The 26,130-nt window shown below is 36.5% G+C and overlaps 1 protein-coding gene across 5 annotated transcripts in view; it reads right to left on the bottom strand.

Annotated features, from left to right (window-relative positions):
* Nucleotides 1–26,130, bottom strand: part of SEL1L2 (SEL1L2 adaptor subunit of SYVN1 ubiquitin ligase) — a 123,998-nt gene that overhangs the window by 97,299 nt on the left and 569 nt on the right. For 3 of the 5 annotated variants that reach the window (XM_040447737.1, XM_040447736.1, XM_040447738.1), the window contains exons 1-2: nt 19,853–20,001; nt 1,622–1,677 (exon numbers count right to left, since the gene is read on the bottom strand). In XM_040447737.1, coding sequence (XP_040303671.1) covers nt 1,622–1,677; nt 19,853–19,910 — 114 coding nt within the window. In that variant the 5' untranslated portion in view covers nt 19,911–20,001. Of the gene's footprint in view, nt 1–1,621; nt 1,678–19,852; nt 20,002–26,130 lie in introns of those variants that run through there. The other 2 variants (XM_040447740.1, XM_040447739.1) reach the window with 2 other exon arrangements.

Genomic DNA, 26,130 nt, shown 5'->3' on the forward strand with positions numbered 1-26,130 from the left:
CAAAACAAAACAAAACAAAACAAAACAAAACAAAACAAAACAAAACACAGATACTCCATTGGAAGTGGGTGAGATATACAAATAGTCTACCCTGGCATGTTTTCTCATCTTTGACATCAAGACATTGATTTTGTTTTTTCAATATTTTGAGATCTTTTAGTAGAGTTTATGTCTTTTTTGCTTGGCTATACAAGGGTAGAGCTGGGGTCCTTTCTATTTTTACTATTATGCCTCAACTACTAATGCTGGCATTGGGGAGGATACTTATGGGCCTGATAAACATCCTTGGTCTCCAGAAACTCCTTAATTACAAAGGGCACTTTCATTTGTCATTGGGCAGGCACTGCATATCACAAGATATCAAGAGCCCACAAGGGAAAGTCAGATGACCTGAGGAATTGGTGTCTTTTTACTTTCCACCTGCCTAAGGACAAACTGTGAGCTTATGCCAAGGTCACTTCTATTTCTGCAGATAATAATCCCACTGATGATTATGGGATGTTTTGGTTATGGTAATGGGAAGGAGCTAAATTTGGAGGAATTTAGAAAATGTTATGATGTAGAGAGGAATTTTTAATTTATACAAACATTTTTTCAAACTTTCCTCCTTTAATCAAGATTTAAGATTTATTCATTTATTCAATAAACATTTATTTAATGCCTGCTATGTGCCAGGCACTGTTCTAGTTGCTGGGATAATAGCAGTGAACAATATAGACAAAACACCCTGCTCCCATGGAATTTATATTCTAGTGGAGGGAGAATAAGAACAAACATAGCAAAATATGATGTTACACAGTGATAATTCTGAGAGGGAAGATGTAGCAGGGAAGGGAGACAGAAGGTGTTGTGATGGGGCTTGCAATTTTAAATAGTGTGATTACAAATGTACAGAACAGTCAGGGAAGGACCCTCCGAAAAGATGACATCTGAGCAAAAGACCTGAAGAAGGTGAGGGCAAGGAGCCACATGGTTATCGGAGTTCCAGCATGTTCTAGGCAGAAGGAGCAGAACGGTGGGCTCATGGCTAGGAGTTTCTGAGGAATAGCACAGAGCCCAGTGTGTCCAGAATGATGTAAAGAAGACAGTAGTAGGAGATGATGTGAGAGAAAAAATAGTGGGGCCAGACCACAGAGCCTAATAGGCAAGACGCTGGTTTTACAGTGTGAGATGGGATGCCAAGAAAGGGTTTCAAGTAAAGGAGCAACTTAAAAGGAGTTACATTTATAGGATTATGTTGGTTGCTAGACTGAGAATAGACTGAAAATGTTGAATCCCCTACTTCCAGATGTCAGAAGAAATCATGACGTTAATAAAGTTTAATAAGCATCTGTGACCATAAGCCAGACTGGTCTCTGTCTTTTTGTCTTAATATTTAGGACCTCAGACAAGTCCTAAGAGAAGGCTCAGGAAGTCTTATCTTCTCACTGTAGAATGAATACATATTTGTTGAGTGAATAAACAAAAAGCATTGACTGAGAATGGAAAAAAAAAAGAACAGAAACAACAGCTAATAATTACTTGGTTAAGAAATTCTGAGCATGCTGAGTAAATACTACTTATAGTGCGTACAGCCTAAATTTTGTACTGGAGAAATATAATGGTTTAGCAAAATAACTACCTGTGTGGTGACATTTCTTTCCTTTTGCTTTTTAGTATGCTTTTCTGCTTCGATATCTGCAATATACAAAATATTTTTATAAAATTAAAAATATTTTCTTTTAAAAATATCAATAAATAATTCTTTTCTTAGAAAAGTTTATTTATTTTGAGAGAGAGGGAGAGAGTGTGTATGAGTGGGAAGGGCAGAGAGAGAAGGAGAGAGAGCCCCAACACAGGGCTCGATCTCATGAACTGTGAGATCATGACCTGAGCTGAAACCAAGAGTCAGATGCTTAACCAACTGAACCACCCAGGTGCCCCTAAAATTTCACTAAATAATTTCTTACTGAAAAAGTTTCTAGATAACTTTTAGAACTCTAAGAATAATAGTGGAAAATAATTTAAATTTAAAGTTACCAGCATTGTGGTACAAAACAATTCCTTCACTGATAATTTTTAAAGATATAACTTTCCACCAGAGACAATCTAAATACTTTAATCGACATCCTGAAATTGAGTTAATATAAAAGAGTTAGACAAATAATAGACTAATCACAAAGCAGAAAACTTTCTGAGCTAGAACTTAATTAAAATGTGTCCATGTAAGTAAATGTCATCTATTAATAAAGAATATTAAAACATAGAAGGAATACAATCTTTTATATACTTACATATGCATCCATATGTCAGAGAGATACTAAATATTAATATAGTTGAATGATATAAATATCTGAGAAATGTAGCCTAGTATGATTATATCAGGCTTTGAAATCTGAGAAAATAATTTTCACAAGCATTTTTAACAAATCTTTTTTATAAAGAATAGAATATATATACACCATATAGAATACATATATAGTCCTTGGTATATTTCATTTTTGCTTATACTTGAAGTTTCTGAACTTACCGCTTCAGAAAAATAAGTCTTTGAAAACCTGATATAACAGGGTATCACATAATGTCCTGTCTACTACATTAGTAAGACTGATAATTTTCAATTACTAAAACAATTATTTGATGCATTGTAAAAATGACCCTACATATTTCTTGAAGTATGTGATACATTCACTTTATAGACTGAAGAATTTGACTCAAGACAAATATGGATAGTTGGAATTTTATTTTTCCAAAAATTGTGAGCTTGTACTTTTTAGAGCAGATTATGAATGTTCTAGTGTTACCTCTGACATTGTATTTATTAATTTGATATGTTTTATTCTTTCTCTCACTGATGAACTTTAGTATTTGATCTCAAAAATCTGTCTTTTCTGTTTGTAAGACAGACCTTGTAGAAACTGATTCCAGGTTGTTCAATATTTAGTCCTCTGTCAAACTGGAGAAACAATTGGAAAATTCTCAATAAATATTCAACAACTTCATGGTGAAACATATGGAAAATTTTTAAAGAAATATATTTCATCAAATTATATACATTAGATACATTAGGATTGCTCTTCAGGTTCAGGGTGTAAAGTAAATTATGCCAGAATAAGAATGTTATTATAAATTAAACTTCCTTTATCCCAATGTTGCCAAGTGATCATTTTGGGGCCATGGATACTCATTATCGGGCAACATAGCATCATGGTCCACCATATGGGCTTTGAGTTGAATAGGCCTGTATGCCAGTCCTGATTTCAAATCAATTTAAGTAATTTGTTATGGTAATCTAATAAGGTAATCTATGTAAAGCATTTAGCATATACTTAATACATATTCAGTACATATACATATATATATTCAGTCACATATATAATTATGACTATTATAAAAAGACCTACTTAAAGGATTGAAGATGCCTTCAAAATAATAATATACGTGAATTAGTACTTTAAAAGGATCACAGGAAATAAAACATTAATAGAGACTTAATATGTTATCAGAATTTATTAATGCTGTGCCTATAATGTGACTTTTCTGTCAATTAAGGTATTTTCTTCAAAACAAATTACTTATGGGGTGCCTGGGTGGCTCAGTCAGTTGAGTGTCCGACTTTGGCTCAGGTCATGATCTTACAGCTCGTGAGTTTGAGTCCCGCGTCGGGCCCTGTGCTAACAGCTCAGAGCCTGGAGCCTGCTTCGGATTCTGTGTCTCCCTCTCTCTCTGCCCCTAACCCACTTGCATTCTGTCTCTGTCTCTCTAAAAAATAAATAAACATTAAAAACATTTAATAAAAAACCACAAATTACTTAGCCTAACTATATTTGTGTATTAGACATCAGACAACGTGACTGATATTATAGCTACAGTAAATATGGAACAATTTTTAATCTCCATTATCATGACTAGAAAAAGTAAACTGGGAAAAGCAATGTGATTTGATCTATTCCCATTGTTATATTCCCCAAGGTACACAGAATAAAATTAGAGTTAGGATGCACAGAATACACAGACATAGAACAAGAAGTACAAAGTGTCATGTGTATTAGAGCAAGAGGAGAAAATTATGGATATTAAGTGGAATAACGTTTGTATTATACACTGGACCAGAAAATCAAGCTGTCACTGGTCACATATTAACATGAAAAAATTACAGGGCTAAAAGCAATTATCAAAGGTAGGATAAGTATAGATAAAAATGTGGATAAAAGAATTAGTGAGATGGGAGGAGGTGTAAGAATCTAACTGAAGGAACAAACTATTTAGTAGCTTAAAAGATAAAAAGAATATAAAGGTAGCTGGTCATTATTTCCAGCATAAGATGCACAACAACAACAAAAATATGTTTCTTTTCTAAATTTCAGGCTTTTAGGTTTTCACCTAAAGAAAACAAAGTTTTGATGGGCTACTGGGGAACAAATGCTGCTACAAACAACATCTTTCACAAAACTTTCTAGCAGGTTTTTACATATCAATTGGGGAACATTGGTGATTGCTGGAGACCTGTCCCACTGTTTCATCACTTCCCTCTATCTGAATACTGACATCGGAGGGCAGAACCAGGAGCCCACAGGGTGTTGCCAAGAGCCAAGGAAAATAATAGAGAGTAGTCCAGGGCAGAGAAACCTGCCAACATGCGCACCTGGCTGGATTTCCAAATTGCCATGGACCAGTGGCTGTTGTACGTATCTCATTCCCCCATCCTTTTTTTTTAAATGTTTATTTATTTTTGAGAGACAGAGACAGAGTATGAGCAAGGGAGGGGCAGAGAGAGAGAGAGAGACAGAGAGAGACAGAGAGAGAATCTAAAGCAGGCTCCAGGCTCTGAGCTGTCAACACTGAGCCCAAGGGGGGCTCAAACTTGTGAACTCTGAGATCATAACCTGAGCCGAAGTCGGACGCTTAACCAACAGCCACCCAGGTGCCCCTCATTCCCCCTTTAATTTCTATTTTTACTATTTTTTAAAGTTTTATTTATTTAAGTAATCTCTGCATCCAACATGGGGCTCAAACTCATAACCCTGAGATCAAGATTGCATGCTTCTCCAACTGTGCCAGCCAGGCACCCCTCATTCCCCTTTTTTAGACAGCAGTGTCTAGTGTAGCATAGTTTTGGCATAGTTGCAGCACAGAGAATTATGAGAAACAATAAATCATTGTTACTTCAAACCACTAAGTTTTGGGTTGTTATGCAGCAGTTGATGACTCAAAGCTGTCTGTTTCTTCAGCCTACTAGGACTCCTTGCATAGAATTCTCAATTCTCAAAAGCTACATTAGACCAATAAATAATGCCCAAATAAATAATATATAATCTACTCATAGTGTTGAGAAAAGGATTAGAAGAAAATAATATCCAGGGATATTTATTGTCTTGATGAAAATTCTTTTCAGATCCACTTTCTCATGAAAGGCTTGATATACATTAACTCCTGGTTTTATCATTTATTTCCCCAGCATGGCCAATGTCCTTTCTTTCCAAGACATAGTTTATCTTCCTTTTAATGGACACTGATTAACGTGACTAAGATTCTGAAAAAAAAAAAAAAGAAAGAAAGAAAGGAAAAAGAAACCACCACCACAACAACCAAAAAACTCCCCAAAACACACAAAAAAACACCTCTGTACTCTATGAGGGAATCTGCCTGGGAAGTTATAGGCAAATAAAATGTTTGCTGGTTTGTGCAGACAACATTGGACAACATTAGTTCCAACAAATGGAACTAAACAGAAGTATTTTATTGATTCTACTGTCCTAGTTCTCTAAAATGGTGCTTTATGCCTTAGCTTCTTTGACCATTACATGTAATAATAGTATAAAAAATACTAACTATTGGTTCTTTTCTGACCTATCTTTCAGACTCTGTGTCATACACTGGCTTCTGTGACTTTAAACTATCCTGGATATCCTTTTTCCTTTCAAACCCCTATTTTAGATATCCTCTTTGGCTTTATATCTGCTAATGATTGCGTATTTCTCAATGCCAGTCCTCACCTCTTCTCTTTGGCATGACCTAAGAGTTGAGCTGGGTTAGCAAGGACTTTGGAGTGGACAGATGCAGAGTGCAGAAGGTCAGGAACTACAAAAGGATAATACACTGATTCCAGAACAGGCAGCCACTTAAGAAGTAAAAGCCTGGGAATTAAACTGTAATGACTGGAAAGCAGAATAACACAAGTCATAGGAAAATCCACAGAAGGAATCCAGGACGGCAGAGGTGAGACAAGTGATAAAAGACAAACCTGGCAACAAGGATGGTTCCAAAACCTGGGACTAGTAATATGGGAGCAGGTGAAACCAGGGATAGCAGTGCGTAGATGTGTCTAAGTCACCAGAAATGGGTACACAACTGGGGAAACGTAGGAGTAAGAAGAGTGAGGGTTTGTACCTACAAACATCCAGAGAAAATTTCTGTCAAAGGGATTTCTGTAGGGGTGAGTTTTCAGTTTCCTGTGGAAAGCCTAGCATAAATCAGACCCTCATCATTTCATAACTACATTCTTACAACAGCCTCCTAACAGATTTAATCATGATTGCTCTAATTTTAATCCAATTTACATCTACCCTCAGAATAATTTTCCTTGAGTACTGTTTCCAGCAAGGCACACATCTGCTTAAAAACCCACAAGTCCCTGTAGCTAACTGTATAAACACTAACTCCCTATGTTGACTTCCAGTTTCCTCTAGTCAGATTTAACTCCACATTTACAAGTATTTTTTAAATACAAATAATCTGTTTCACTAGCTCCTGACTACTATTTGAAAGTTTTCTGCTTCACTTTCTGTAAATTTAACAATTCCTATTGAATGGACTAAAAGTTATCTATTAAAAATTCAAAAATACCAGATATAATTTTAGGTCATTTATTATTTTTGGTTTGTGAGATAGTTTTGGACATCATCAACACTGATGTTCAGAAATAAAATTTCATTATCTCCTTACTTAGCCATGTGACCTTGGATAAGTTATTTAACTGCTCTGAGCTTCAGTACTGTACCTATCTCTGGAGTAGATATGAAGACAGAGTAGAATTATTATTATTATTTTTTAAGTGTCCCAATTTATTTACTTATTTAATATAATTTATTGTCAAATTGGTTTCCATACAACACCCAGTGCTCATCCCAATAAGCGCCCTCCTCAATGCCAATCACCCACTTTCCTCTCTCCCCCATCCCCCATCAACCCTCAGTTTGTTCAAGACAGAGAACTAAAGTGTAGTGTTTGGTGTTTATTAAATACACGGTGGCTGAATAATAAATGTCAGTTCCTCTCTCTTCTCCAAAGGCCTACCTTTTTTTAAATACATACATACATATATATGTGTATATATATATATATATATATATATATATATATATATATATTTATATAATTTATTCTCAAATTAGTTAACATACAGTGTGTAAAGTGTGCTCTTGGTTTTGGGGGTAGATTCCTATGGTTCATTACTTACATATAACACCCAGTGCTCATCACGACAAGTGCCCTCCTCATGCCCATCCCATTTTCCCCTCCCCCCCACCTCCCCATCAATCCTCAGTTTGTTCTCTGTATTTAAGAGTCTCTTATGGTTTGCCTCCCTCCCTCTCTGTAACTATTTTTCCCCCTTCCCTTCCCCCATGGTGTTCTGTTAAGTTTCTCAAGATGCACATAAGAGTGAAACATATGATATCTCTCTTTCTCTGACTTATTTTACTTAGCATAATACCTTCCAGTTCCATCCACATTGCTGCAAATGGCATGATTTCATTCTTTCTCATTGCCAAGTAGTATTCCATTGTATATAAAAACCACATCTTCTTTATCCATTCGTCGGTTGATGGACATTCAGGCTCTTTCTATAATTTGGCTATTGTTGAAAGTGCTGCTATAAACATTGGGGTACAAGTGCCCCTATGAATCAGCACTCCTGTATCCTTTGGCTAAATTCCTAGTAGTGCTATTGGGTCATAGGGTAGTTCTATTTTTAATTTTTTGAGGAATCTCCACACTGTTTTCCAGAGTGGCTGCACCAGTTTGCATTCCCACCAATAGTGCAAGAGGGTTTCCATTTCTCCACATCCTCGCCAGCATCTGTTGTTTCTTGGGTTGTTAATTTTATCCAAAGGCCTACCTTTTAAAAGCAAATGTTATCAACATCTGTGAGAAAATCACTTCCCTTACTGAAATAAAATTAAGAAACTATATAGGGTAAACACTGGGAGAAGAATCTCCTACTGGATTTTACCTTCTCTTTGGCTTTTTCTCACGTAGCCACTGCAAACACCTTTCCCTTCAAACTCCTTTCCTGTGGTTACTCTTACCACATCTAAGACACATTGGAATTTTCAAAATAGAGTTAATAATCCCAAGGAAGAACAAAAAAAAAAAAATGTAAAAGGCATGGACAGAGTCCAGTATACATTGGCAGATCTCTGGTTCCATAATACCTCAACTGAATTCTCCCTGATTCTATCTCACTCCTTTTTCTAGAAGAATTTCTGGCATTCCCAGAAGAGCCACTCTAACTTATACTTCCACACATGGCATATCAGGATATGAATCTTTCCTCAACCTAACCAACACTTATTTTTGCAAATGTATTGGGATAAACTGATATTTCATTGTTAATTTCCATTTACAGATTACCAGCAAGATCACATTTAGGGGCCTTTGTATTTTCCTCTCCAAGGAACAGACTGTTAGATATTTTCCCCATCTTTCTATTAAGCTTTTTAAGAAAATATCTTTAGGAGTCTTAAAATATATTCTGGATATTATTTGATTGGTGTTTATGTTATAGATATATTTTTAAGTCTGTTAGTAGCCTTTTAACTATTTATGGTATCCTTTGCAGCACAGTTGTTTTAAATTCAAATGCAGTCAAAACTATCAATCTTTTCTTCACCTATAACCTTTGTGTAACGTGTGTGTATGTGTGCATGTACGCGTGTCTTGTTCAAGGCCTTACTAATCATTTGAATGTACATTTTCCTGCATTCCCTTCAGCCATTTTTATAGTTTTCCTATTCCTGTTTATGTTTCTGATCAATCTGGAATCAGTTTTTTTTGACTGGCATGAAGTGGAACCTGGCTTTTACTAATGAATAGACAATTTGACAATAACATTCATTACAGTCCATCTTTTTTCTTTTTTTTTAAATTTTTTTTTTTCAACGTTTATTTATTTTTGGGACAGAGAGAGACAGAGCATGAACGGGGGAGGGGCAGAGAGAGAGGGAGACACAGAATCGGAAACAGGCTCCAGGCTCTGAGCCATCAGCCCAGAGCCTGACGCGGGGCTCGAACTCACGGACCGCGAGATCGTGACCTGGCTGAAGTCGGACGCTTAACCGACTGCGCCACCCAGGCGCCCCTTACAGTCCATCTTTTATCCATTGTACTGAGAAACCTTTTGGTAAGAATTTCTCATTTGTACATTGTTTCATTTTTAAACTCTCTGCTCTATTTTCTTGATGTATTTGCCTATTATTCTGGTAATACACTATTTACTGTAGTTTATAATTGCATACTTCACTATTTGGTTGAGCAAGAACTTCTCTGTGCAGATACAAGTGCACATATGCACACATACCCTTGTTCCTCTTTTAAAAACTTGTCTTGGGAATTTTAGTATATATTTCCTCATTTCCTCTCTAGATGAATATTAGAATAAGGTTGTCAGATTCATTTAAAAAATGTATTGATATTTTCACTGGGATTGCACTGGATTTACCTGTTAATTTACAAAGACCTGGCATATTTATAATACTGAGATTCATTCAGGTGTATAGACTTGATTTATTCAGTTTTCTGTTTAATGCTCTTCATGAAGCAAATTTTCATTTTTATTACTCATATATGCCTTGTCTAATTTTTATTAAATTTATTCCCAGCTATTTTTAAACTTCTGTCACTCTTGTGAAAGGGACTCCCCCCCCCCCACCAAGTTTTAATTTAAATTCCAGTTAGTTAGCATACAGTGTAATATTAGTTTGAGGTGTAGAATTTAGTTATTCATCGCTTACATACAACACCCAGTGCTCATCACAAGTGCCCTCTTTAATAGCCATCACCCATTTATCCATCCCACCACCTACCTCCCCTCCAGTAACCCTCAGTTTGTTCTCTATAGTTGAGAGTTTGTTTACTGTTTTGAGTCTTTGCCCCCCTGCCCTGCCCCATGTTCATATATTTTGTTTTTTAAATTCCACATGTGTGAAATCATATGGTATTTTCTTTCTCTGTCTGACTTATTTCTCTTAGCATAATACTCCCTAGATCCATCCACATTGTTGCAAAATAGCAAGAGTTCATTATTTTTTATGGCTGAGGAATATTCCATTATACACACACACATGCACACACACACATGTATATGTATATATAACTTCTTTATCCATTCATCAGTTGGCGGGCATTTGGGCTCTTTCCATAATTTGGCTATTGTTGATAATGCTGCTATAAACATTGGGTGCATGTATACCTTTGAATCAGTATTTTAATCCCTTGGGTAAATACCTAGTAATGCAATTTCTGGCAATTTCTGGATGGTAGGGTAGTTCTATTTTTAACTTATTGAGGAACCTCCATACTGTTTTCCAGAGTGGCTACACCAGTTTGCATTCCAACCAACGGTGTAAGAGGGTTTGCCTTGTGAAAGAGATTTTTAAAAATGAATTTGATTGTTATATTTTTTAAAATTAAAATGAACATTTACTAAGCCGTATCATGTCTGAAAGGTTTCTTTGGTTACCATTGATTTTTAGCGTTCCTCTTAAATTCATGCTTTATTTTCCTGGAGCACATCTTCTAGTCAATATTTCAGCTAGGATTTGTGGGTGATAAATTTTCTGAATCCATTCATGTATAAAGATGTCTTATTTTGCCATTACACTTTACAGTTTGTCAGGTTATGTAATTCTAGATGCAAAATCATTTTACCTCAGTACTTAGAAAATATTTCTCCAGTATCTTTTTGTACCCAATGTTACTAATGAATTTGAAGTCAACATGCTGCATTTCACCTTGTAAATAATGTATTTTTTCTCTTTAGAATCTTTACAGGGGCGCCTGGGTGGCTCAGTCGGTTAAGCGTCTGACTTCAGCTCAGGTCACGATCTCGCGGTCCGTGAGTTCGAGCCCCGCGTAGGGCTCTGGGCTGATGGCTCAGAGCCTGAAGCCTGCTTCCGATTCTGTGTCTCCCTCTCTCTCTGCCCCTCCCCCGTTCATGCTCTGTCTCTCTCTGTCTCAAAAATAAAAACGTTAAAAAAAATTAAAAACAAAAGAAGCTTTACAATGTTCTGATTATCCATAAAGTACTAAACATTTACCATTATTTTCTAGGAGTGGGTCTTGTCTCAATCTTCCTCCTTGGCACTCAGTGGAACTTAATCTAAAAACTCTAGAAAAGGTCTTTTTAAGATCCGGGGAGTTTTATTTAATTTCTTTATTTCTTCCTCTTAGTTCTTCTATTTTCTCTTTTTGGAGATCCCATTATGTGAATTTGTAACTTTTAGATGGATCCTCCATGTTCTTGAAACTTTATTTCATACACATCATCTCTTTTGTCCATTTTCATTGTGTTTATAAAAGAATTTCTCAGTTTCATTTTTGAGCTTCTGGGTTGCTATTCAGCTCTGTCAATTTTGGCATTCAGCCTTGAGGTTTTTATTTTTATTATCATATATTTCAATACCAAAATAGCTCATCTTTTTTCTTTCATTAAGGCATGTTCTTCTTTCATGGATACAATATCATCTCTAAATTTCATGATAATCATTTTAATGTTCTGAAGACTGCAACGATTTCCTCTACTTGTTCTGTTTCCTCAGGTATTATAGTGTGTGTGTGTAGGCTGATGCTTTTATGTGGTTACTTTTCCTCATGTTGGACTTGGATTTTCCCTCTTAACCTGTCTCTGAATGCTATAACAATCACCTCAGCCTGCCACCAGTTACCTTATGGGTGTTGGAGGAGATGCTATCAGGATGTGTCAGACAGGACCTAGTCATCTGGGAATAGGTGCTCCCTCAGTATCATTAGCCATTTGCAGCAGACATTACATCACTGCCAAAAAGCCACCCCAAACCTCATGCTTTGTCTCCTTGTGTACTGAATTTATTTTTACTATATACTGAAAACTTTATCTCAGTGGATTGAGACCTAAAATGAAGTTGCTTTCCAATGGAGAGAACATGAATTTGATTTTGCCAGGTGCCTAGGGCAGTACAAGCACAGGACAATCTTAGATTGAGTTCTAGGCTCAGGGTGCCTGGGATTACCCAAGCTGTAAATCTCCAATGGAGCTGGTCTGTGACCATAACTTCTCAGGAATGTATTTTTTTCCCTCTTACTTTACTCTGTGTTTTGCTAAGTGTTAAGTTTCTGCAGACCCCTGGACTTGGGAGGGGTGGGTTTACTTCTGGTCTGCCCTTATCACAAGAGTACAGTACTTTATGGTCCTTGGTGGATGTTGAAAAGGTCTCCTATTAGACTCCTCACCTTGGAAAGATCCTGAGAGTCAGATTCTGTTCTCCTTGCTTTGTGAGGCCACAAAAACCAAAGGCCACATTTGCCTGGCTCAGGATAACAGCGGCTTTGATGTTCAGGTACAGGACTGGGACCAAGGTGAGGCAAGTCCCGGCCCTGCTGAGGTGCTCTTGTGCTTACTTCTCTTGATTCTAGTAATTCCTTAGATTTTTTTTATCTGGTAGTTCTTTACCATCTTCTCAACTCTGATGCATTTAAGAAGCTTGTATATTTTATGCACAATTTTTTTTTTCAGTGGGATGGTTGGACCAAATAGCCTGGTCACCTAGCCTTTCATTACTAGAAATGAAAATTCTGCTGTCTCCTTTGCATATGGAGGTGGTGGTCATGAGGAGGGTAGGAGTCAGACTGCTAGGCTGCAGCTGCTATTGTTTCCAACCAACAATCCTCTCTTTTTGCCCCAAGGATCCTTTCCTTTTTCCTGAACCCACTTGTATGTCATTTCTAACCATATTCTCTTTTGTACATTTTTGGGTAAAAGTTTCTACTTTTAATCCATTCTATCTTTTATTTTGTCTTTTAGGTTATTCATAATTTCTTTTTCATTAAGGGCATTCCTACTTGTTTTCCAGAGACTATGAATTGTTTTCGAAGACTGTGTTCTATCAGGGAAGCTTCAGGGTATACACTTTTTCCAAAGTGAGAATATTCTCTTCAAGTCCAGCACTGTAATCTTGGTGCTACCTCTGTGAGGCAGACTTACAGAAGTCTTAAGAAACCGGTTTTTCTTGTCTACTCTATCTCATTGGTTGATGAACTACAGAAATAAAATTTGATGGCTACAGTAAATAAATTTCAGATGCCAGTAAAATATAAAATCAGTGAAAAATGATTAAATGCCACTGTTAGAGTTTATATAATCATCATACTGCCAGAACAACTGGTTGAAAAGCAAGTAACTCAATCAGTCACCTAGTTGTTTGTTCTATACAGCAGCAAACGTATGTACACTACATTTTAAAATGTTTGAATGATGAATTGAATATTTTATTTTTCATCTGGCTGCTTGACAATATGTCGAAACAGCCTGAGGTAAGTAAATATGATTATGAGGCAAAAACTCAGAGCAGTCCACTTTGGAGAATACAGACTTAGAAATAACAAACAGGTGATACAGAGTAAAAACAAGAGAAAACGTGATTCCTACTGTACAATTCCTGTTTTAGTAAACTCTGTATTGCAGGGTTTTGAAAATCTGTAAATCTCGAATAGTAGACATAAAAATATCTGCATGACCTACTCCACAGGTTTTGGGAATGTGTTATAAAAATTTTAAAGTGTTACAAGTGCTAATTTAAAAAATTGTTGAGAACCTGATGAGGAAGTTAAAAACTAACTCAATTATGAGACTGTGATGCATGAGAAAGGTGCATGTGCTATGAGGAAGGGCTTGGGAAAGTTTTTTTTTTTTTTTTTAAGGGGGGGAGGAAGTAGAACTTGGAATGGACCTTAAAAGACGAGTAGGATGTTATGCTGTAGATTTCTGGTGGTGATGGGAAGAAAATGGAATGACAGTCCATTCCTGCAGTCAGGCCAGCTTTGTGAACCATTCAACTGCAGAAAAGATTGAGAAAGACATCAAAGTGAGAGAGTTAGGTGGTATACTGAGTAGCTACTAGTTTAAATTAGTTAAATTAGTTGAAATAAAATATGTGTGTAGCAGAGACAAAAAAGAAAGGAAGTCAGGATCTAATTGCATAGGATTTTGAATGCTAGACAAGACACTGGGATTTTATTTGGCATAAAGTAGGTGCTTGAAAATTATGACCAAGTCTGGGGTTTAGGAATATTATTTCTGGAAGTACTGTATTGTAAATAAGAGGAGAGTTAGAAGTGCAGTCATGTAGGGGCACTTGGGTGCTCAGTCAGTTAAGTGTCCAACTTTGGCTCAGGTCATAATCTCACAGTTTGTGAGTTCGAGTCCCACATCAGGCTCTGTGCTGACAGCTCTGAGCCTGGAGCCTGCTTTGGATTCTGTGTCTCCCTCTCTCTCTGCTCCTGTCCTGCTCACATGCTGTCTCTTCCTCTCAAAAATAAATACTTATTTTAAAAATATAAAAAAAAAAGAAGTGCAGTCATGTAGATAAAATATACTAAAATGAGACCCTAAATTGAGACATGAAAATGCATAGATGGGAGAAGCACTATGGAGTTGACAGGATTTGTTTAAGGAATAAAGGAATTTATGATGGTAAAGGATTAGAAGATTCTGGCTCCAGATGTGGCTTTGCAGAATGCCCCTGAGGAATCAATTTGACTACTCTGGGCCTCAGTCCTATCATCTATACAAAACATTAAATTAGATGATACTTAGTGCATTATAACTGTATGACTATACAATTTTCAGGTTTTGTTCTTGAGAACTAGGGGAGCAGGGAGGGATGTTGATGCCATTAATAAGAGAAGAAATACAGAAGAGGAGCTAAATTTGAGGTTGAATTTAAGGTGTTTGCAGGCCATATACTACTGGTGATATCATCATGCTGCTGATGTGCACATGTAGAGATAGGCAGGAAGGTCTAGGATGCAAATACATATGTAAAAGAAGCTGGGGCTTGGGAAGGAGTAGCAGAGACATAGAGTATGAGAGCCAATTTCTGAACTTTGGGCATAACATTTAAAGGGAGGGTTGAGAAAGATAAGCCAGTGAGACAGTTTAAGATTCTATATAGGTAGAGGGGGAAAAGAAGATGGAGAAAAGTGTCAAGTGTTGTATAGAGGTTAAGAAACAAGAGTAGTGAGAGGCCACTAGATTTGTAATCAGTGGGCTATTGCTATTCTTTGAGAGGGCAGTCTTAATGGATGGGAAGTAGATCTTAGGATCAATCAAGAGCAGGTAGAGGGCTATCACTGGCAGAGAGAATTCTTGGGGCAGGTATGTGACAAGAGAGACACATGAGCCCTTGTACACAGAAAATGGAATAGAATTGGGAAGAGTGTCAGAAGGAGGCAGTTCCTCTAAGCAGCCTGAGTAACCCGAAATGAAGCTGATGCAGGGACATTAATGGGTTCAGCTATGAGGTGGGGGGGGGGGAGGGTCTGTTCATCCAGCTCTTCTCAGGCTGAGGGCTGCCCTCCTCCCATTGAGTGCTGTCCTATTGAATTGTTCCAAAGAGTAGTAGTCATTGTAGAAGTAGTAGTAATATTGTAGAGTTGTAGAAACCTTTCAGATAAACCTAGGTTATGAAGAAAGAGCCTTATATTTTTCAAGACAATTCACAAAAGAGAAATCAGCTTCCTTACTGATTTATAACATAACGCAGTAATCAAATTTCTCTATAATAGTGAGCAATCCCATCATGACACATGTGCTCTTTCCTGCTTCTCTTCAAGGAAAGATGCTCTAGATACTTGCAATGTATTTGTTCCCTGTTTAGAAGTATAATGTAAAAGAACTGAAAGGAAGCAAAGGTAACTCAGAACTCCTAAATTCTACAAGTTATTTAAAACAGCACTGGTAATAGCAAGCCCATTAAAAAAATTTTTTTTAATGTTTATTTATTTTTGAGAGAGATCACTTCTCGGCCTTTTGGCTAAGATCAAGTGTATTTAATTTTGAGAGAGAGACAGAGCATGAGCAGGGGAGGGACAGAGAGAGAGAGGGAGACACAGAATCTAAAGCAAGCTCCAGGCTCTAAGCTGTCAACACAGAGCCCAACACAGGGCTTGAATTCATGGACAATGAGATCATGACCTGAGCCTAAGTCGGATGCTTAACTGATTGAGCCACCCAGGCAAGCCGCTTTATGTAACAGTAAGATATAGTCTGCTTGTACTGCTTAGGCTCAGTATCCTCTGCAACATGTCCAGGACTTGGCCTTAGTGTGGCCCTGACAGGGACCTAGATATGATTGCTAGACAATTGCTTTCTGAATTCTGATTAGTTTCAGATTGATGAGCTACTTGCCTTTTTCAACTGGGATAGAATTGCTACATGGGTGTCAGGGAATGCTATAAACTTTCTATTTCATTTTGTTTTATATCATATATTTTTTAAACTGTAGAACTTGTATGATAGTGAAGAATTACTGCTAGAAGGAGATAGACAAATTAGGAAAACCTTGGATCCTAGATAATTTAGAGCCAGAAGTTCTGGCAATGTCTTTTCTCTGCCTCAGTTATATACCTTACACTACCTTAAATCAGAAGCTGGTTTGGAAGTATGGAAAGAGAAAATACTGTTGATTTTACTTCCATTTTCTAAGCCACACTTTGGAATAAACTATGCATTTTTTTCCAGCAGAATGAACTACTTTTTTCTAAGGATTTACCAAAAGGGAAAAAAATGTCAGAAACTCTTTTAGAACTTTCCCTAGGTCAATGCAGAGTCAGGAACAATCACATAGTTATGGCAGCTTCCCTCTCTCAATAATTTTACATAGGGGAAGTCAAAGTATATTGAGCATCAAGTGAAAAAATGTATAAAAAACAATACGCAAGTTTGCAAGGTATATGTGAGTGAAAAAAAGGCAGCCCTGTCTGTTTTGCCTGGAGATCTAGGGTTATAAAGGCTGGAAAAGAAAAAAACAGAGTGGGGTAAAACCTGATTTTGGGTACGAACCACAGGTCTTATAGCGTGGCTTGTAAAGTAACTGTCTTGTCCCCTAACTACTTCCCTGGGTCTCTGTAGACCTGCAATCAATAAATTATCTCTTAAAGACTCAAGTCTGACCTTGCAAAGTGCCATAATACAGAAAGAACTCTGTAATTATCATCACTGTCTCTACTTTCTCTCTTCCTATTCACTCCCATCAATTGAAATCAGGTTTTGTCCCTGCTTCTCTGATAAAACTATCCTGGAAAGGTAAAGACTTCCCTGTTGTTAAATCTAGTGATACCTTGTTGGCCCTTACCTCACTTCCATACTCTCTCTGGCATTTGGACATGCCCATCTTCTAGGGACACTCTTACTTTGGACTCTTATGTCACTATTCTCTCTAGCCTTGTCATCCATTTGCTCCTCTCAGTCCCCACTCTTATTGTTATAGTTAAATCCTCATTGTGGCATCTTATTGTGGTTTTGATTTGCATTTTCTTAAGGACAAATGATGCTGAATATCTTTTCATGCATTTTATGGTCATCTTTGTATCATTTTTGGAGAAATGTCTATCCAATTCCTTAGGTACATACCCAAGAGAAATGAAAGCAGATGTCCAAACAGAAAATTTGTATACAAATATTCATCACCCATTAAAAAACTGGTTTGCTGTTTTGCTGATGAGTTTGTAAAAGTTATTTATATATTCCGAATACTAAACCTTATTGGATATATGATCTGCAAAAACTTTCTCCTTTTGTGTGGATTGTTTTTTCAGTTTCTTGATGATGTCCCTTGAAGCATAAAAATGCTTAATTTTGATGATGTCTAGTTTATCTGTTTCTTTTTTTTTTGTGTGCTTTTAATAATATACCCAACAAATCATTGCCTAATGAAGGTCACAAAAATTTATGCCTGTTTTCTTCTAAGAGATTACATCTTTAGTTACTATATTTACATCTTTGACTCATTTTACATTAGGTGTGAGGTAGGTATCCAAATTCACTCTTTTTGCATGCGGCTCTCCAGTCATCCCCATCATTTGCTAAAGAAATTATTCTTTTCCTTCTCCATTGAGTTGCCTGGCATGTTTGCCAAAAATCATCTGGCCATAAATTTGAGGGTTTAATTCCAAACTCTCAGTGATATTCCACTGACCTATGTCTGTCCTCATGTCAGTCTCATACAGTCTTGATTACTGTGGCTTTGTAGTAAATGTTTAAATTGGAAAGTGTGTGTCCTTCAAATTTGTTCTTTTTGTTTAAAAACATCCACTTCTATATTAATTTTCAGATAATTTTCTTAATTTCTGCAAAGAAGTCAGCTGGGATTTTATATTGAATCTCTAGATCAATTTGGAGAGTATTGCTGTCTTAATATTAAGGTTTCCAAACTATGAACATGAGAAGTATTTTCTTTTTATGTTTATTTATTTTAAGACACACACACACACACACACAGAATATGAATCCCAGGCAGGATCCACACGCTGTCAGCGTTGAGCCCCATGCAGTGTTCCATCCCACGAACTGTGAGATCGTGACCCAAGTTGAAATCGAGTCAGATGCTTAACCTACTGAACCCCCCCGGTGCCCTGAGAAGTGTTTTCATTTATTAGGGTTTTCTTTAATTTCTTTCAACAATATTTGTAGTTTTCAGAGTAAGAGCTTTGTACTTTTGTTAAATGTATTACCAGTAACTATTCTTCTTGATGCTATTCTAAATGGAACTGTTAATTTCATTTTTTTTTTGTTTGTTCATTGTGACTGTAAAGAAATAGAATTGACTTTTGTTTATTAGCCTTTTATCCTGCAACCTTGCTCAACTCATTTCTTAGTTCTAATAATTTTATAGTGGATACCTTAGGATATTCTGTATATTAGATTCTGTCTTTAGTGAATACAGATAGTTTTACTTTTTCTTTTCCCATCCTGTCCACCACAAGTACAGGTGAGGTGTGGATTTTTCGAAGATGCTTTTTATTATTAAGTTGAGGAAGTTTCTTTCTATTTCAAATTTGAGGAGTGTTTTTATCAGAAAGGGATGTTGAATTCTGTCAAATGTTTTTTTTTTTTTTTCATCAATTGAGATGACCGTGTGTGGTCTTTATCTTTTACTCTATTGATGTGGTGTGTTACATTAATTAATTTTTGGATATTATACCAACCTTGCATTCTTAGATTAAATGTACATGAATATTTCTTAGGTTGAATTCAGGAAGAGTAAATTATCTGAGGACTGAGTAAAAATTAATTCAATAAAAGGCCAGAGAAACAAGACTGGAAAATAATTTCCATTTTAAGATAGTAACTAGTTAGAAATCCTAGAAACTTTGGAAATACAAATGTTACTGTGAAAAGATTAAAAAAGGCTGTAAGAATATAAATTAATGCACAACTCTTTGAGTCCTCTACTTTTCCATTAAAGTCCTGGAACTAAATATTCATAATATTCTGGATTCAACAAAATTTAACAACCTGTCTCAAATATCCCTACTCTATAAAAATTACTTTAATGCTTTCCTCATAAATTGCTCAATCTTTTCTATTTTTCCCTCCTTCCCTTTCTCTCTCCCTCCCTCCTTCTCTTTCTCTCATACACACATCTTTGCCAGGTATTATCCTAAATAAGAGTATCACTGATTTCTATCCTGTTTGGATATTCTTAAGTACTTACCCCCCAAATGGTATCAATTGGGAGTATAGTGAGGTTACTTATGATCTTTGAATCAGCTTCTACCCTTACTACCGTTAAAGAGAGAAGACCCTCATAGACAACCATAAAGACAGAAAACTTACTTTTAATTATGACCCCAAGAATGATCAATATCTCTATTAACAGGGACAGGGGCTTCATCTTCTCATAAGCAGTTCCTCCTTACTTATAACACAGGCAGAACTAGGTGGCTGGCCCACAAGTTTCCTCTTTACAGGTTTGCAGGGGTCAGGATTTGGTTGCTAAGCAACCATTTCCTTACTCTTGGGCCAATGAGCTTCCAGAAAGTTCCTTTCAACTGGAATGAAGGCAGCTACTGGAGAGAGCAGGCTACGGGGAGGGAACCATATCTAGTCTGCTAGTCTGGTGGGAGGGAGATAAGGAGTATGTTTAAGATATGTAAGAGTTGCTCTCTGAAAGGAAAGAAATAAACCAGAAGTCCAATTTGTACATGTCCACAATAACATTCAACTCATTTTCAGAACTGCTAGAAGTGTTTATTTTTATGTTACCTTCAGTGTTGCAAGCTGCACTTATATGAAAACACAATTAAGTACGTGAGCTGACCTAACATCATCCTTCACTCTAACATCTGAAGGCGATGGTGCAAGGGAAGCATATGGATCAAGTCTGCTTTTGTCGCCATCTTGGTGAAAATGTTTATCCTCTTTTTGAGTAAAGAACTGCTGAGGTTTTACTGGAACAAAGGCAAACAAATTCCAGTGATCATTTTTTTTTAAAAGGCATTTCATTACACTTTCCTTAAAAGTTATTTAAAAATGCCCTCTTCATTGTCTTTAACAATATGGGCAGTTCATAAGTGAGTACCCTCAAGGCTTGAACCAGAAATGAAAATGAATATTTAGGTAAAAGCATGGGAATATTAAGACTATCCAAGGAATGGAACTGAGAAATTATGCCTAAAATATATCCAACATTTACAGTGTGTACAGGTAATTACTTCAGAAATAGACATATTTATTGCCTTGAATTTCCAGGTTTACTCCCTTTGTTAGTTTCCCAATGCTTTAATCTCTCTCTGTCTTCCTCTTACAAGGACACTTGTGATTACATTTAGGGCCAACCATGATAATATCGGATAATCTCCCCATCTCAAGATCCTCAGTCACATCTGCAAGTCCCTTCTGCCAAATAAGGTAACATTCACAGGTTCCAGAGATTAGATCCTGGAAATCTTTGGGACCATTATTCTGTCTATTCCCTAGTATCTTTTCCTTTCACCAAGGGACTTCAAAATGGGACTTTCCTAACTTCTGTACTTTTAAAAATTGCCTAAATATAATTTATTTAAACTCTTAAATATAATCTGTTAAACATTTTCCAAATATTTTTTGCATTCCCCATTTGGATCCAGATTTATCAGTATCTTTCAGCAGATGATTTTGCCTCCTACTTTCACTGAACTGAACTCATTGGACCTATCTTCCCTCTACTTTCTTTTCATTAAAATTTTTTTTGAATCTTCATTCTTTTTTCAAATTCATCACAAAAGATGAAATGCTTTTTCTATACTCCAAGTCCAAGACTTCCCTCACTTTTGATTCTATCCACATTTGCTTTATCTTTTTCTAGTATTTCTGACATTTGTCCTTCTTTTCTCTCTTTTGTCTCAATCTTTTGTCACCAATCTTCTTAATTTAAACACTTTTCATTTCATTTCATGTCTCTTAGAAAAATTTTCCCTTGACTCTGGTGTCCTTCCAACTACTATGTACTTTACTTATCCTTTAATCTCTAAACATTAAAACAAAACAGACCACAATCACTTCTCATTGCTTTTCACTTTTTCTTCAACTACTTGTTTTTATTTTCACTGATTTACATAGACTATAAATTCAATGATCTTTTCTCAGTTCTCATCCTACTTGATCTGTGAGATATCTGATATTTCTAACCACAAACATCTTCTTGAAAACATATTTTTGGTTTCTCTGAAAATTGAGCTGCAAATATTTTTCTACTTGCTTGAACACAATTTTTCACTCATTCTATCACTTCCTCACCTATTCATTCACTTATTGAATACCTACTATATGCTAATGATGTATGCCATTCTTTTTCAGGCATTCGTTAATTTCACTTGTCAGTTACTCTCTTAGTCTTTGCTTTAAAATTATGGCCTCCCCAAGGTAACCTCTTTTGGTCTCATGTGCTCTTCCTCAGTTTTACCAACATCTCTGTATGGACGCTCATTCTTCTCATTCAATAATTTTTATTGAGAATCTATTTTGTATCCGGCATTGTGTCATTCTCTGTGGGCAAAGAGATATACTTCCTGTCCTCAGAGAGTGAAAGAGAGTCCAGAGTGAAAGATAAATATTAACAAAAGAATCACTCAAATATATTTATAATTTCAAAGTGTAAAAAATGCTATATAGGGAAGTAAATGAGCACTGAGGGCATATAAAAGAACACGTGGGTAGGGCTCAGGTGGGGTCAGTGTTAGGGAAGGCTTTGCCAAGGAGTGATTTTTGAGCTTAATAAGAATAAGAATAAGAGTAGGTCCACTAAGGGGTGCCTGGGTGGCTCAGTCAGTTAAGCGTCCCACTCTGGATTTCAGTTCAGGTCATGATCTCACAGTTCGTGTCAGTTTCCTGCTTGGGATTCTCTCTCTTTCTCTCTCTCTGCCCCTCACCTGCTCATGTGTACTCTCTCTCTTTCAAAATAAATAAACAAACATTAAAAAAAAAGAACAGTTAAAAAAAAAGAATGGGTTCACTAAGCAAATCATGTCTCAGTTACAGTGGCAAACATGTGAATAGACCATATGGTGAGAATAAGATGTGTTCAAGGAAGTGAAAAGCTCTATGGTTGGTATGCATGAAACCAGAAATTGGGTGGTGGGGGTAAGGAGAATTGGTAGGTGATGAGCCTTCTATTCTTAATGATTTAGTTTTTATAAGACTGTATAAGTCAGCTTGGGCTGCAATAGTAAAAGGCTATAGATTGGGTGACTTAAACAACAGAAATTAATTTTCTCACAGTTCAGAATGCTGGCATAGCCTGGTTATGGCAAAGGCTCTTGTCCCATATTGCAGATGGGCACCTTCTCACTGTGTCTTCACATGGCATGTATAGGGGGAAGGGGGGAGGAGGAGGAGGAGCAAGAGTGGATATACATATATATATATAATATATAATATATAATATATAATATATAATATATAATATATATAAAATATAATACATATTAATATAATATATGATATAATCATGTACAATATAATATATATTATATAATATACAATATAATAATATATAATGTATATATAATATTATATATATATGTACATATATCTTCCTCTTCTTATAAGGCCACAGTCCTACTGGATTAGGGTCTCACCCTTATGATCTCATTTAACCTTAACTATCTCCTAAGCACCCGGTCTCTACATATAATAACACTGTCAGCTAAGATTTCAATAAATAAACTTTGGGGGAATACAATGAAGTCCATTACAAAGACCACTAGAAAGTCATTGAATAATTTACAACAGTGATTTACAACATGATCACATTTCACAACATGATCACATTTGAAAATGTGATGCAGGGGATAGAATGGACATAAGAGGGGCAAGAGAAGACACGGGGGCCACTTAAGAAGTCTTTGTAGTAGTCCAGTTAAAATTCACACTGAGCTTATTGCAGTGTCATTGGAAAGGTGAGCAATTCAAGAGTGATACAGGAGATAAAATTGAGAAGGTATAGCAGTTCATTTGAAATGAGAATAAAGTTATAAGAGGTATCAGGGATAGTGTTTAGGTTTCTAGATTGTTCAACTGAATGGGTGATGAGCCATTCAAAGAGATAAGAGACACTGGAAGAAGTCTAAGTGTGGGGGAAAGATCATGAGCTCAGTGTGGTACATGGTACATTTCAGGTACTTTTGAGAGAGTAAATATTAATATTTAACACTTTTCAATGATAATGGTATTTTATCAGAATAGTTAATGCTAAAACAAATACCCTCTAAATACCAATGCTGTAACATAATAAAAGTGTTTTGTTTATATCATAGCTTGATGTGGTATTCCTTGGATCCTTGAGATACTCCTTCAAGCAGTGATCACTCAGGGATCCACGCTCCTTCCTTCTTGACATGCTGCTTCTGAGATCACCATGAAAAGAAAAGAGAGAATATGCATAAGTGTACAAAAGATTTGATGGCCTGGAATGGCATACATCACTTTTGCCTTATAACCCACTCAGCATACAGTTACACATCCTATCTAACTTCGGGGGAGGCTGGGAAATATCATTTTTCTATGGGCCAAGAGAAAGAAAATTGTATTAGTGATCATCTTTGCCACATTTACTAGGTGGTAGTCACTTTATGTGTTTTAATGCATTCAATCCTCACATCAATCAAGGTAGATACTATATTACCATCTCCATATAATAATTTAAATAAGCAAGGTGTAGAGACTTTGAGTAACTTGCCAAGCAAGGGTCACAAAGTCAATAAGGGTAAACGTAGGATTTGAATCCAGATGGTCTGGCTTCAAATACCTTTTAGCCAGTGCATAATGCTGCCTCTTAAAGTTGTGATACAGTATATGGTAGCACATATAGGTCTAAAGTTCAAGAAGAAATTTTTATCGAAAATAATAAATTTGGCAGTCATTGGTATAACCCGGATTGCCAATCTCAGCAGTGTTGACATTTTGGGCCAGATGATTTGTTGTGGGGGGCTGAACCATGCACTTTAGGATGCTTAGCAACATCCTTGACCTCTTCCCACTAGATGCCAATAGCATTCTTTTCTCAGTTGCAATAACTAGAAATGTCTCCAGACATTGTCAGTGTTCCCTACAGGGCGAAACTTCCCCTGGTTGAAAATCACTATTATAACTGAACCATGGGGGCGCCTGGGTGGCGCAGTCGGTTAAGCGTCCGACTTCAGCCAGGTCACGATCTCGCGGTCCGGGAGTTCGAGCCCCGCGTCGGGCTCTGGGCTGATGGCTCAGAGCCTGGAGCCTGTTTCCGATTCTGTGTCTCCCTCTCTCTCTGCCCCTCCCCCGTTCATGCTCTGTCTTTCTCTGTCCCAAAAATAAATAAACGTTGAAAAAAAAAATTAAAAAAAAAATAACTGAACCATGAATACGGATAAAGTTGTTAAAAAAAAAGAGTATATAGTGAAAAGAGATAAGGGGATAAGACTAAGTCTTAATGAACTCCAAAATGTAATGGCTGCAAAGGAAGATGGGCCAGTAAAGGAAACTGAGAAGGAATGGCCATACAGGGGGAATCTCAAAAGGGTGAGAAAAACTGAAGGAAAAGGATGCTGCAAGGAAGAATGAGAGGTCAAGAGTGTTAAATGCTGCCAAGAGATCTTGGAAGAGAAAGACTGAAAAATGACGATTACACAGCATGTGACGGTCACTGGTCACCTTAGCAAGAGCTATTTCAGTTAGTTAATAGGAAAGAACCTAGAAGAGAGGGGACTGAAAAATTGAAAGTGGGATGTAAGGAAACTGACACAGCAGGTATTGACAACCATTTGGAAAGAAAGGAGATGCAGTAGCTGGAAGGTGTTGTGGAGTAGCAGGGCGATTTTTTTTTTTTTTTTTTTTTTTATCATGACAGAGACTTGAGAAAGTTTAAAAGTTGATGTATGGTTCTAGTTCCTTGAGTTGACATGAAATAAAGAATAATCAGTAGCATATTTAAGGTTCCTAAGAAAGCACAGATGAACTCTAGGTTGGGGTGGAAACGGGTTCTCTCTTGTAACAAAAAAGATAGTGCCCAGTATGATGCACTTTCCAGCAGACACTTCACAATTAGCATTTCTAAATAAGAACTCAATATATTTCCCACAATATCTGCAACTGCTCTTAATTGCCTAATATTAATAATATTGCCATCCTCCTCCTAAACTAACCCATGAAACTCTTCTTTCTCTTCTTCATTCTGTTCCCAAAATCTATTCCATTACCAATGTTTATTGATTCTACCTTTGTAATGTATCTTGAAGCAGAGCCCTTCTTTTATTTCCATTGCCAAAAAATAAGTGCATATTTTTATTACTAGCCCAAATGTCACTTCCTTCTTGAAGCCTCCCTTATTTCTCCCAGCCAAATGAATTTTTATGTATTTCACAGCATTAAAAGAAAAAGAGAAGCAGAGGCATTATTAAAATAAAAATCATTACATTAGTATGTGATGAATCATATTCATGAGTGTTCTGTTACTCAAAACATTTCATTTTTTTACAATTCTTAACAGGGCCTTTCTTTCTTCCTTTTTTTATTATTAAAAAATGTGTTGCAAATATTAGCTCTTACACACCTGGCTTAAGTACAATACATAAAACAGCACCCCAATTGTCAAATAAATG

This window comes from Herpailurus yagouaroundi, unplaced genomic scaffold (genome assembly GCF_014898765.1).
Source record: "Herpailurus yagouaroundi ecotype Mexico unplaced genomic scaffold, PumYag 196, whole genome shotgun sequence".
Taxonomy (NCBI): Eukaryota; Metazoa; Chordata; class Mammalia; order Carnivora; family Felidae; genus Herpailurus; species Herpailurus yagouaroundi.